Raw genomic sequence first — 12,624 nt, 5'->3', positions numbered from 1 at the left:
GGCACGTACACCATTTTATATTAAACATATCACAATGCAGTGCGTTGTATTTTATAGACGCGCGTACACTTGTGATGATGCAAAAGACCTCTCCACAGCCTGTTCTGTTGAAAGCAGTGAATGAGGTGGCAGTAAAAAGGCCGGCTATTTCTTTTTGGAAAAATCAAATACCGTCCTCCAGAAAAAGACAAAACAAAAAAACAAATAAAAAAAGAGTCATAGGACATAAAACATTTGATCGATTGACTTACAAAAACCCCTTGAGGTAGTGAATTCAATTCCAGGGAGCTGATGCATGCTGTTACAAGTCTTATTGTTGTAGATAGCACCTTTTGTTTGTCTACAAATGTCCTCGAGGCCTCTGCTCACGGCTCATGAATGTCACTTTGACGGCTCCATTCCTCCTCTCTGTTTCACAGACTGGAACCAGCATCTGGCCATGTCTGCCTCATCTATCTGCGCAGGATTTTAATTCACCTTTTTTAGAATCACGTCACTCAGAGTCACACACAGACGCCACATCCAGTTGAAAGTGAGGACAGATTATGTGCTTGGTGAGACAGAGAATTAAGTTCACTTTGAGGGTGAATGGTTAATGTGGGTCAGGGGTGGTAATCTGATTAAAAATTGCGCAGAGCGTCGGCAGACAGTGATGTGCCGTGGGGGTGTTTGGGTTTCCAGACGACTTCTTATCAGTTCGGCTTTCTGACAAAGGCCAAACCCTGTCTGTTGATGCTGAATGATGAACCGCTGATATTAACTGACAGTTAAACTTGTCTCTTTTCACACACACTGCTACATCAGTCCCATTTGTTGAGGTAGCATACTACAGGTGTACTTAACTGAACGCTGACCACTGATTGATTTTTTATTCAATCATTTACTTTGAACTAATTAGGAGATAAACATAGTTGAGACATTATCTTTCATCTAGAAGCCGTTGGTCTCACACTTCAGGCAGCAGGAGAAGCTGCTGTCAACGCATGGCTAAGTCAGCTGCCGGTGTCAGGCAGGCTGCCCAACAAGTTGTCATGTAGACCTCTCAACTGCAGCCTGCCACTGCTCAGAAAGTAACGTTAACTAGCTAGAAAACAACTCACACTTTAATATTTTTATACTTTATATTCTATACTGTTTAAAACCAACCAAACATTTACAATTTGATGCTGAAGAGATGACATCTGCTGAGGAAATTTTTCTTCTTCTTGATGTCTCTGGGAAGCGTGCAATGACCAAAAAGCAGCAGAATCATTCATTGTGTGAAATGATAATGAGGTTAAAACTTGAGCTAACTGACATTTAGTCAACAGAAGACCTCAAACAGTTCTGGATCTAAAAAACAAGCCATTGAGCATCACTAACAAATCACATTATAAAATGCATCGTGCTTTCAATCAGTGCATCAATTCATTATACTGAGGATCGAGAAATGATAAAGATATCGTAACCTTTTCGACATAAACTCTTTTATAATCCCTGTATGCTCAATAATTTATGTTGTGTGAAACTGCTTATCTAGTAGTGTTGTCATACTACTGGAATTTCTAACTTTGATACGATACCTTAAAGAATAACATTGTAGGCGTAAAATTCTAGATTTTCATTGAAAGATAAATATAAGAAAGCTTGTGACTGTGTGCACGACAGCATCTAAGTGAATTTTTCCTATCAACTGAAACTCTGAAACTGTCTAAGATTCCTCAGGCCTGACAGCTCTAAGGGGGATTAGTTTAGCTTTGAGATTTACAGATGGCTGTTGGGCCAACAACAAGACATGACACTTATCAACAACGGTTTACTGGGTCATCTTTAATACTTTTGTGATGCTGAAATTGGAGCTGTCACAATTGTTCACAGAGGTTGACGTGCCACTCCTCCAAGTGCTTGGCTAAACTTGCTGTGTAAGCACCTTGTGTTAAAGCCATGCTTGTGTCCTTTGCCTTTCCTTGTTCATTTGCCTCAAAGACAAAGTATTGACAAACAGAACTCCTGCTGTTTTCTTTGTCAACCAAAATCCGTTGCAGAGGCGCTGCACTTACTATCTCGAACGAGCAAACACTGTAACAAAACAGAGCGAATGAGAGGGAAGACGAGAGACAGTATTTTAAGTGACTGAGAGGAGGCGGGGCTGTGTCGGCACTGTAGCGATACGCGTGTCAAGCGCAGCTGGTTGAATCCATTTCACATATTCTGAATTGATTTGTTTGTCTGTAAATCTATATTTTTGACAACACTATTATCTAGTGCTAGTTTTGATCCATTGAAATATTGTTGTCTATTTTGAGAAGATGGTTATTCACTTATTTGTAGTTTGTTGACATCATGGTAAAAAAGGATATATTGAAACAGTTAGCAAAACAACTGAAAGAAAGTAATACTTTTATGTACAAGAGACCAAAGGTATGCATTATCATTTCTCATTTAATATAACTTCAATAATCTGATAGTATTTTTATGAAAAAGGCAAATAAAATCACTGGACCTACTTAACTTAAACACCAGCACCTATAAAACCCTGAAAATCTGTGGCCCCTTGAAAATATGTTGATCACATGGTGCCTAGTTACTAGATGAGTAACACCATTGTAAAGGCACATTTCCAGAAGCTGTCAGCATTGTAGCGATGGAAAATTGCATTCTGGCATTGCCAGTGTCATTATTTCTTTGGCCTGTCTGTCTGCCAGCATTTTTTGAGCCTTCCTCTAAAGACTGAATAGCTATAATTTGTCTATACCTTTCTTCATGTGTTAGATGAGTGAAGAAAATAATACACTCTTCTCCTTTTCCCTCTCTAGATCATGAAGGAAGTGTGTCGCGCTCTGGGTAATGCAGCTGCTGATGACAGCAAATTATTATTGCTCAGCTCCGTGGGGACTGTTTTCTGCAGTGGCCTGGAGCCGTCGTACCTGATAGGGCGTCTGTCCACCGACCGCCGAAAAGAAAGCAGCCGCATCGCAGATGCCGTACGGTAATAAGAAACCTGACCCCTATAAACACTGATTCACTTGTCATTAGACTTGACAGAGTTGGAACTGATTGTTCTGTGACCCCTTTAGGGACTTTGTGTTGGCATTCATCCGCTTCAAGAAACCCATCGTGGTGGCAATAAACGGGCCCGCTTTGGGCTTAGGAGCCTCCATCCTGCCCCTGTGTGATGTGGTGTGGGCCAGTGAGAGGGCCTGGTTCCAAACTCCTTGTGCAGCCCTCCACCTCACACCCTCCGGATGCTCCTCTTATACCTTCCCCCAGATCCTCGGTGTAGCTCTGGTGAGTCCCAGGATTTTGGCTGATTGCACTTGACCTAATTTTGCTGCGTTCCTGTCAGAGTCGGAGGTTGGAATTTTCAAGTTGAAATTTCCAACTTCCAACCTTCAAGTCTTCCAGATGCATGATGGCAAAAGTGAGCAAAACATTTGGCTGACCGTGACAAAATGATGTCTCTTTGGCAGGTGTATATATGACTGAACCCTGAGCAGTATGGAGGACTGAAACTGCCGGAAATCAAAATAAATAAATGACTCAATAAATAGATTAACATGCCATTAAATGCACCAAAAAATAATATTGAAAATAAATGTAGGCATTCATTTATTTATTCTTGACTCATAAGGGATGCAAAAGGAAAATACATGAATGAGTTTGGGGAAATAAAAACAAAGCGAACACAATCGGCTCCAGAAATAAATGCATTAATAATTTAATACATATAAAAAATGAATCAAGAATTGAATAAATACATTGTAATTTTTCTAATAGGAGGTCAGAAGTCGCTGGTGTTCTTGAAAGCAGCATTGATTCCTCTTATAACCACCTGATAACCCTGTGTTTACCCAAAGTGGATTGCATGATATCTTGAAAATACTTTGTAATCCCCTCCACATACTTTCTGTGACCAATGGCAGGCCAATGAGATGCTGTTCTGTGGAAGAAAACTCACAGCACAAGAGGCATGCAGTCGAGGCCTGGTGTCGCAGGTCTTCTGGCCGACCACATTTAATCAGGAAGTGATGCTGCGCGTGAAGGAAATGGCATCGTGCAATGCAGTGGTAGGTCCTGATCCAGACAACCCGGCGGGCAAAGTGTTCTCTTGATTATAACCAAATGACCGTCTCTCTTCTTCCTGTGTGTGTTTGTTTAAAAAAGGTTTTAGAAGAATCCAAGTGCCTGGTGAGGAGTATCCTCATGTCAGTCCTGGAGGAGGTCAATGAGAAAGAGTGTCAGATGCTGAAGCAGCTGTGGTGTTCAACCAAAGGACTCGAGGCACTCTTCAGTTACCTGCACAACAAGTCGTATGAGAAGTGATCAAAGGTTATCCACAGCGGGACATCCGAACTGAAGGAAAAGTTGCTTTGTTTCCATCCATCAGTGGAGGGGATTCTCTGGAGTTCTGTTTGCTCAAATGTCTACAGTTCCTTCATGATCTTCTTTTGTGAAGCAGCTTTTTTTTTTTTTTTTTTACTGGACCCACAACTGTCCAGATGTTTGTTCTGTAGGAGTCAAAGCGCAAAGGGCCAAATGTGCATTGCTTAAATCAACACTGAAGGAGGTTCTTCAGGGAGGTACAGAGTGTTTCTGTGCATATGCGAGATTTATTTGTTTATGAAATCATCAGGATGTATGAAATCAATGTCTGTCTGATAGCACATATTAAATTGACAATAATATATATTCATTTATATTTATTTCAAGTGTGTTAAAGAGTTGCTGATTATATATAAGATGCTTTTTTCTGGATTTTTCTCATTGTGTTGAGTTGAAGTGTAAACCAAAGTTTGCATGAGGACACTGTATCTTGCTCCTTACATGCACATTCCTTCCTCTCTGTATGGACTGAAGAAAAATGGCCACAAATGCTCATACGGGCTCATACATGTCAGTGGATCAGATTCAGTGTCATCTTATTGGTAACCGGAAAAGATCATGAAAAACTGGGGCTAATTTTTCATACTGTAAAAGTCTTTATTACACAGGGCAGACATCTTGCTTTCTAGTAGCTTTGTCATCGTTATCATAATCACCAAAAATGTACTTCCGTTAGCGGGAATTGAGATTAATGCTCACGTGCTAATGAGAAGTTCAAGTAGATGAAATGGCACCCTGTTACTGTCAGCATCCATCTGTCTTCAGTTACTTTCACCCGCAACAAAACAAATACGGAAAGAGTTTAATTTAACTCTTATTGTATACAAATCTCATTAAGATCAGGATTTTTCTTTCAAGGGAGACCTAGATTTTTTTTCTTTAGTTTTTTTCGCAAGTTGAAATGGAGAACACTGGAGTATGCAAATGTGTCTGTTCTAAATCAAATGGCATTTTGGCTTGAGCACAAAATGACTCCAGATGATTAAATGAATTGGTGGCACATATCACATGGAAGGATTAGCAATGGACTGTGTCCTACTTCGTTTGAGCTAAGTAGCCTTTACATGCAGTACTGCGGTGATTCATATGTAAAACATGACTTCCAGATAGTTATTGTGTGAAATGTGTGATTTTTCTTTTTCTTTTTTTCTTTTCAGATGATCATTCTGATATTACCTGACAGTTATTTCTTAGTTGTGTATATTTTGGAGCACTCAAAAGTACTCACATTGTGACTTACACTAATTGTCAGTGATCAATATCGTGGAAATGCAGTTTCAGTCGTGTAGCTGGAGTCGACTTCGTCCGTATCTGCATGTGTGGATTTATGAGTTCAAGAAATTTTATATTGCGATGTGTATCATATTTAGGGATCTATTTTGTTTTACCAAAAAAAAAAAAAAAAAGGAAATGTAGGTCTGTGAAAATTGTTTTGTAAAACTGAAGATATATGTCCATTTTTGCAGTGGTACACATGCAGTACAGAATAATATATAGATAATGTCGACTGTTTTGTGTGACTAATTGCATGTAACATACTGTACATATAAATGTGTTGCCTGTCTGAGTACCTTGTATTGCAGGGTATGTTTTGTACCAACATTGTAAGTATTGTTAGAAATGGTGCAGTTTATTTTTGTATTTATTTGAGATAACTGTTTGGATGTGCAGTGCCATGTGGTCTCCTTTGCTCCAGAAGCACCCTGACTCTCCTAATCACCTTTTCTAAAGTATCCCAGAAAAACGTTGATGATTTAAAAAAAATGGGTCAGGAAGGCAGAGAATTTATACATATGATTTCAAAACCAAAAGGTGTAAACACTATTTTCACTTGAATGTTCACCTTTCTCAGTTGACATTATCAGATTAAGTATTTTGTTGTAAGTTATCAAACGCATGTCAGATAGTTTAATATATGAATATTGTGTTTAACTGAGCTTTATGAGTATGAACAGGTGACCGATAAAATGACCCCTCATTGTATTTCAGATTTGTCATTTTCAAGCTTATAGAAGACTCTTGGTAATGCTCTATGACATTGTTTTATGATTTTTAGTCATAAGATTTATTTGTGGCTATTGCAGATGGATGACAAGGTATAACTGGTGGTTTGATGAAGCATTGTTTCGCTAAAATTAACAAAAACAACAACTTAAGGGGGCACTATGTAGTTTTGGAGAAGAAATTCAAACTCAGAATTTTAATATTTACAGTGTTATTGAGGTGATAATACAAATATTTATTATTTCTATAACTGAATAAACAAGCTGTTCTCAGAGGAAAATAAGGTTCCCAGAAGACTGTTTGAAGCTTGAAAGGTGGCAGGGTCCGCCAAATATAAACCAAGTAAAAAAGTATTGAACTATTTTGTCCTTTAAGGTCAGTTTGTTTATTCAGTCATTAAAAAGGAAGAGGGGTTGTTTATTTAGTTTGTTTTGGCATAAAAAAAAAAAATCAGTCAATAAAGATCTTTCTCTCCTGATTAAAGTTTGTTCCCCAACACTACATACTGCACCTTTTAAACTGAAAAATTAAATCTAAGTTGCATCATGGTACATTTAAAAATGTATCCCTTTGTCCCAACTTGTCAAATATATAATCAGAAACAGCTCATAAAATCTAAATTGTTCTGTTTTCACGGCAGTTTGGCAGGTTTGTGACCCAAAACACCTTTGGCTTAAATAATCAAAAGTTGTTAAGATTTTGTGATTTTTTTTTTTTTTTTATATAAAAGGGTTCCCTACATTAACTTCTTTTCCCCATCTGTTGTTAAAGATAGTTAATATTTCCACTTCTTGCTTGGCTAAAGGGTCCCAAGAAGAGGTTAGAAGGACCTGTGTGATACACAAAGCATCGGGTCCACTGAGCGTAAATCACTCTGACCCTTCAAGATGGGGGTCTTTATGTATTTATTCATTATTTATTTTAATTAGTAAAATATTTCTAATTTGTTTCAGTGTGTCACCTGACATAGAAAATGCCTTCCTTTACTTTAAACTATTGGTTTCTCTTTTAGGCATATGATCCAAATCCTCTACTTTGTGTTTGAAGTGTGCTTGATAATAAAATTGAAAGTAAATCAGAACTAAACAAAAAAAACCCCTCACAGTCCATTATTCATCATGAATGACTGTTTTTGACTGTTTTACTGTGTTTTACTGTCTTTTATAATCACAGTTTCATGCACAATCCCATGTATGTGTATTTTATCATTCATTCATTTCTCCCCACATTGTTTCAAAGCACACCTTGGGGTGCCTTAAATATCTGTCAGAGATTGATCCATAAGTTGTGATGGGTGGAGTTGCTTCAAATAAAGAAACAGTACTTTCCCAATGTGTTTTATGTTTTTACATTTCTCAAACTACTAACAAGGCTTTTATAGATATATTTCTAGTCAGGCAACCTCACCCCAAACGCTCTTTGTCCCTTAACACGGCTATTGTCTTTCAACTCAGACTCGTGTACTTGGCATTTCCTGTATTGGTTGTGAGGAAATGACAGTCCTCCTTATTGATGCCACAGGCCTGCTACAACCAATATCTGGAGTTGTATGTGGTGACTCACCGCTGGTCCTGAGCCCTCATCTCATGGTGTTCACTCAGCAAATAGAGAGGGCTCAGGTGTCGTCTCATGACCTAAATGTGAACCATCAGTCATGTGACCACAAGGTCGTCAGCCAAAGAAAGATCAAGAAGGCAAACCACATCCAACACCAGAGACCATCCTCAGACAAAGACGGAGGGGTTTTATGACCAGTCGCCAATATGTGACTGAAGGTTCCCTTTTAGGTCACGTGTTGACGCCTTCACCAGCTGAATGAAGACCATGAGAGCCAGCTGATATCTCAAAACAATTCATAACTGAACATTGAGCTAAGATTTTCTTTACATCTTGTTTTCCAGGTGTCACCTGATTAAATCTGATATTTTTTTCTGAAGGGGCACCATGCAAAAATGTTTTAGCAATTTACATGTATTCACTTTTTTATTAGCCACACGTGAGTGGATTGTAACATGACGGGAAAGATAAGACCTTCTGCTTCTCCCTTGGTTTCCCATAAAATCCTGTGGATGATTTGTTTTAGTTGTTTAATGCTGCCGGACTGTGGATTTCTTTGTGAAGGACTTGGGTCGGATTTTCTGCAACAGTCTGCACATTTCTCAAGTACCTCATCTCAGTGCCTTTTCCCACTCTGCTAACAGAGTTAGCAGTAGCTACGGTTAGTTTTAAAATGGAGTCTGTACTCAATTCCACGGAGCCCCTTTAAAACCTTTTTAATACTACATGATTCAATTAAATACCTGTTGAAAGGTCATACCAGCAAAAGTATGATGGAAAACCAGTTCAGACCATGTGGCCTACAATTAATTACAAGTATACTCAATTTTCTGCCAAGACTTGCCCATTATTTAAAGACATGAACATTCCTATCCATTTAAGCAGTAGAGACAGTGCTTTTTATACACAGGTTCTAGGATAAAACCACTTTTTTGTGCATAATCCACTGTCACAACAATCAAACTTGTAGCTTACAAATGTACATCTCCCAACAGCCCACAGTGGGTCACATAAACACTTCAAAACTAACACAAGTGCCTATGTCAGGTAAGCGAAAACAGGTCAGTCATTTGTAAATTCAATTTGAGACTTTTTACATACTTATAGGGTCTCTATTGACAAAACTAATTTCAATGATTGACACGCTGACTTTTCAAGACGTGCAGATGTGTGTTTTACAGAGGTAACACACTGCATCAAAGCAAGAATGGGTCTTTAAATAAACAGTCAATTACATTTTATTTGAAAGAAATCAAACACGTAACAAATCAATATGATTCCTCACTCAAACTTTCAAATAACAATGACTTTGTTCATTAAATATTGTATGTTCATGGGTTTACACACAGAGTAACACAGCCGCTGGTCATTCTGTTCAGGGTCTTCTCAGATAGAAATGGACTCCCCCTGTTTTAATGAATAAATCAGGTACCAGAATATTCCAGAGGTGTCCTGCCGACTAAAATGGTGATCAGATAAAAGGGTTCTGTCTGCCACCAGCTTCACTAATCTCTTTGATTGAGCTGTAGCTGTGCTGCTAACACAGGGAAAATAAATGATGATCCCCAACAGCAACCTTTAATCCAAAGTACTAGATGCTGCTGTCTTTGTGTTGACCTAAAATGTCCTGGTACCACTGCAAGTTTTAGTCTGTGCAGGTGATAAAAAGTCAAAAGTGTGTCAGACATTAAAACCTTCCCTTTGTCTTGACATAAAACAGCAGCGGGGGCCTGTTACACAGTGTCAAGCTAAATTCAATGTCCCAATATCCGAATGCTTTTAACTCGCAGTTCCAGTGGCAACGCTGCGGTGAAATGTCCTTTAGAGCTGCTCCTTTGGTCCTTGTTTCAGTCTATTTTTCATCATTTGTGCATGCTGCTTACTGCGCTCCCGCTTTTCCAGCCTCTGTCGCATGGGAAGGAAACAAAATCGATCAAAAACATATACCAAAGGTCAGTAAGCAGATATCTTTTTGTATGTTAACCACAGAGTCCGAAAAAATAAATGACAGACCTCTTTCTTCAAGCAATGACGCATAGCGCGGTCCATTTCATTACACGTGCCAAAGAATTTCAAGACATTGTGCTGAGAGGGAACATAAAACAACATTCAGATTGTTTTGTTTTGTGTGTTTATGAAGAATGCAACAAAATTAAAAAAACTGAGGGAGGGCCGTACCTCTGCATGGCACTGTCTCAGCTGAGTTATCAGGTCATTACACTCATCTGTGTGGAGGTGAGGTGACAGGTCGGGGTGCATGCTGAGTTAAGGGCTTACTGTACCACTGCGGCAATACTGAAAAGCCACAAACAAGAGGAGCACTGATTGACAATTACGGGTGAATGTTACGATAAGAGAGTTTCATTATTGATTTGTGTATTTAGTCTATAAAATGTCTAAAATTAGAGTCATCATGGTTTTCCAGAGCCCTAGGTTCAATTGTTTTTACTGGCTAGCAGTCCACAAGAGAGACACAGGATATCCTTGTGTCTGAGAATCTGAATCAGGTGTATTAACTTGTATTTTAACTTGATAAAATAATGTATTGAATTCTAACGAAATTGTTGTTGATTACTGCTGAATGCCAAGGACTTTTCTTCTAAAGGATACTACAGCCTCCCCACCCCTCTCCGTCCTGATCTGTCATTGTGATGATGGGAGTTTGTTTTTCCAGTGGACACTTACCTGCAGACACACACAGAGAGAGGGAGAGTATACAACACTGTGACACATGTAATATCAGGGCTTTGTAAACTACCTGCAATCACCCTGTATCCTCTGGAAACATGATAACAATACAGTCCTGACTAGAAGACTCTGGATCAGGCTACAGGATCGCTTGAATAGACGTTTTAAGTTGAGTTTTTGACATACGGGTTTGACATAGGATTGTTACAGAATAGCTGGGATTGCTCAACAGATACATACACAGTACTATATTAAAGGCTATTTGGTAAAACTAGATAACAGTGATATGCTTACCAGTTGAGCGGTTGTGTCATATGAGAGGTTCTCCAGCAAACCTCGGTTAAGCTAGCTGCTAACTGCTAGGCCTTAGCTTACGTTAACTGTTTGTAACACGGCATAAATCCATGCAGCCTATAAAGAAGTGCTGAAGGTTCGTCTTTCTCCACGTAGAATAACGATGCCCGGTTCCTAAAATGTCTCTACAGTTTCGGTTTGCTTAATGGTCTTGGACTGACATCGACATAACCTACAGAAACAGCGCGGACTTGTAGGACATGCTGCCTGCTACAACACTTTCGTAACTGTTTGATGGTAGCGAATTGAGTGACAATAGGCAACAGCCAATGGGCGTCCGCTTTCTTTTCCAATCCACCAATGACATGCGTTCTTCTCACAAAAAGGCGGGACTTCTGATGACGGAAGTTTACAGGAGATACAAGAGATTTCCCCGTACCGCACTTCCGTTTTCGCTTGTGGATGTATTTAACGTTTGGTCAGATGTCCTTTTAAAGAGGTGGTTACAGTTTTTGCTACTGGTGATGTTGTGACAACTGTCTTATTTTAGTTAAAGTTATTTTATCTTCTTCAAAGCAAGGCCGTCACCATGGAGTCAACATTGTGGTGGCCAAATCTTCCAACAGGTGTGCCCCAAGAAAAAAAGATACCCCAAAACCTTTGTTTCCCTTCATGCAATTGCTTTTTAGCTTTAAAATTATTTATTTCCACAATTAGGATACAGTTTCAGTTCAAAATGATGTATTGCATTACCTTAACATGTATGTCCTGGCTGAAGTAAATTGTTATTATTGGTACAGTGTTACAAAAATATGTGTCCTTTCAACAAATGATTGGATTGTTACTGGATCCTAACTTTACGTAAATTGGCTGTTAACTAGCTAATGCATGGAATGTGTGCTAGTGAGCTAACATTCTGACAGGGATTTAACAAAACATTGCAAGATGACTTTAATGAAATTATTTGACATGTATTGTACCTACATACAGCTGTACAACTGTGGCCTCTGCCCTGATGTGTCCCCACTATTATGTATCATAATTACAGCCCTGCTCCAAAGCATTTCAGAGATGATGGCCCTGTACTGTTCCAGTCTGTGGACAAAGTGTCCAGTGTGTCCTTAAGTTACTTAACTAATGGGTTTCATGGTGACTGGAGTGGAGTGGGATGTGAACCATCTTGACAGTTAACATACTGTATATCTTATGAGCACCAGAGAAAAAGAGGAACAGCAGAGTAAAAGAAATATTTTAAATGTACTTTGAAAATGGTACAATGGGCAGTCTGGATTGAAGAGGAGGATGAAGGACATGATCATCCATTACTACATTTCACCTTATACTATATCTCACATGATATTATAATGAACTAAATTCCATGTTAATATGTTATATAGTATTATTAAATTAAATACGATATTTGTATTAAATGTATATATTAATACAGACAAACACTGATTTTTATGACTTAATCATATTATATATTAGTCTGATGTAGTCTAACTGTCGCTATAAATCACAACACTGTCACTTTAGCTAATAATTTTGTTTTTAATTTTGTATAGTTCCTTTTTTTTTAGTCTTCTCATATATAAAGAAGTGTTTCAGGTTGTTGCACTGGCACTTTTACTAATGAATACCTCTTCTACCACTGTGCAGTAGCTCCTAGCAGCAGCGGCGTTATTACGACTCCAACACAACAGAGGGCGCTACAGGGAG

The 12,624-nt window shown here is 38.7% G+C and overlaps 2 protein-coding genes across 2 annotated transcripts in view; one reads left to right on the top strand and one right to left on the bottom strand.

Annotated features, from left to right (window-relative positions):
* LOC140994851 (chromodomain Y-like protein 2) overlaps positions 1-5,748 on the top strand; it is a 31,429-nt gene extending 25,681 nt beyond the window's left edge. The window contains exons 4-7 of the mRNA XM_073464668.1: positions 2,796-2,968; positions 3,057-3,267; positions 3,903-4,046; positions 4,144-5,748. Coding sequence (XP_073320769.1) covers positions 2,796-2,968; positions 3,057-3,267; positions 3,903-4,046; positions 4,144-4,302 — 687 coding nt within the window. The 3' untranslated portion in view covers positions 4,303-5,748. The remainder of the gene's footprint in view (positions 1-2,795; positions 2,969-3,056; positions 3,268-3,902; positions 4,047-4,143) is intronic.
* A 3,397-nt stretch (positions 5,749-9,145) lies between these two features.
* On the bottom strand, positions 9,146-11,183 carry cmc2 (C-x(9)-C motif containing 2). The gene is made up of 4 exons (XM_073464666.1): positions 10,906-11,183; positions 10,102-10,218; positions 9,937-10,008; positions 9,146-9,828 (listed from the first exon to the last, which is right to left on the bottom strand). Exons 2-4 carry the CDS (start codon positions 10,180-10,182, stop codon positions 9,745-9,747), a joined length of 237 nt encoding a protein of 78 aa, XP_073320767.1. The 5' UTR covers positions 10,183-10,218; positions 10,906-11,183; the 3' UTR covers positions 9,146-9,744.
* Between the last annotated feature and the right edge of the window lie 1,441 nt (positions 11,184-12,624).

Source organism: Pagrus major, chromosome 4, assembly GCF_040436345.1.
Source record: "Pagrus major chromosome 4, Pma_NU_1.0".
NCBI lineage: Eukaryota > Metazoa > Chordata > Actinopteri > Spariformes > Sparidae > Pagrus > Pagrus major.
This window is presented reverse-complemented; position numbering and strand designations above follow the sequence as displayed.

Coding starts and splice junctions, on each gene's coding strand:
- cmc2 (XM_073464666.1), bottom strand. CDS start 10,182: ATGCACCCCGACCTGTCACCTCACCTCCACACAGATGAGTGTAATGAC. Junction 10,009..10,101: donor TGAGACAGTGCCATGCAGAG/GTACGGCCCTCC, acceptor GTTCCCTCTCAG/CACAATGTCTTGAAATTCTT. Junction 9,829..9,936: donor GTCATTGCTTGAAGAAAGAG/GTCTGTCATTTA, acceptor CCCATGCGACAG/AGGCTGGAAAAGCGGGAGCG.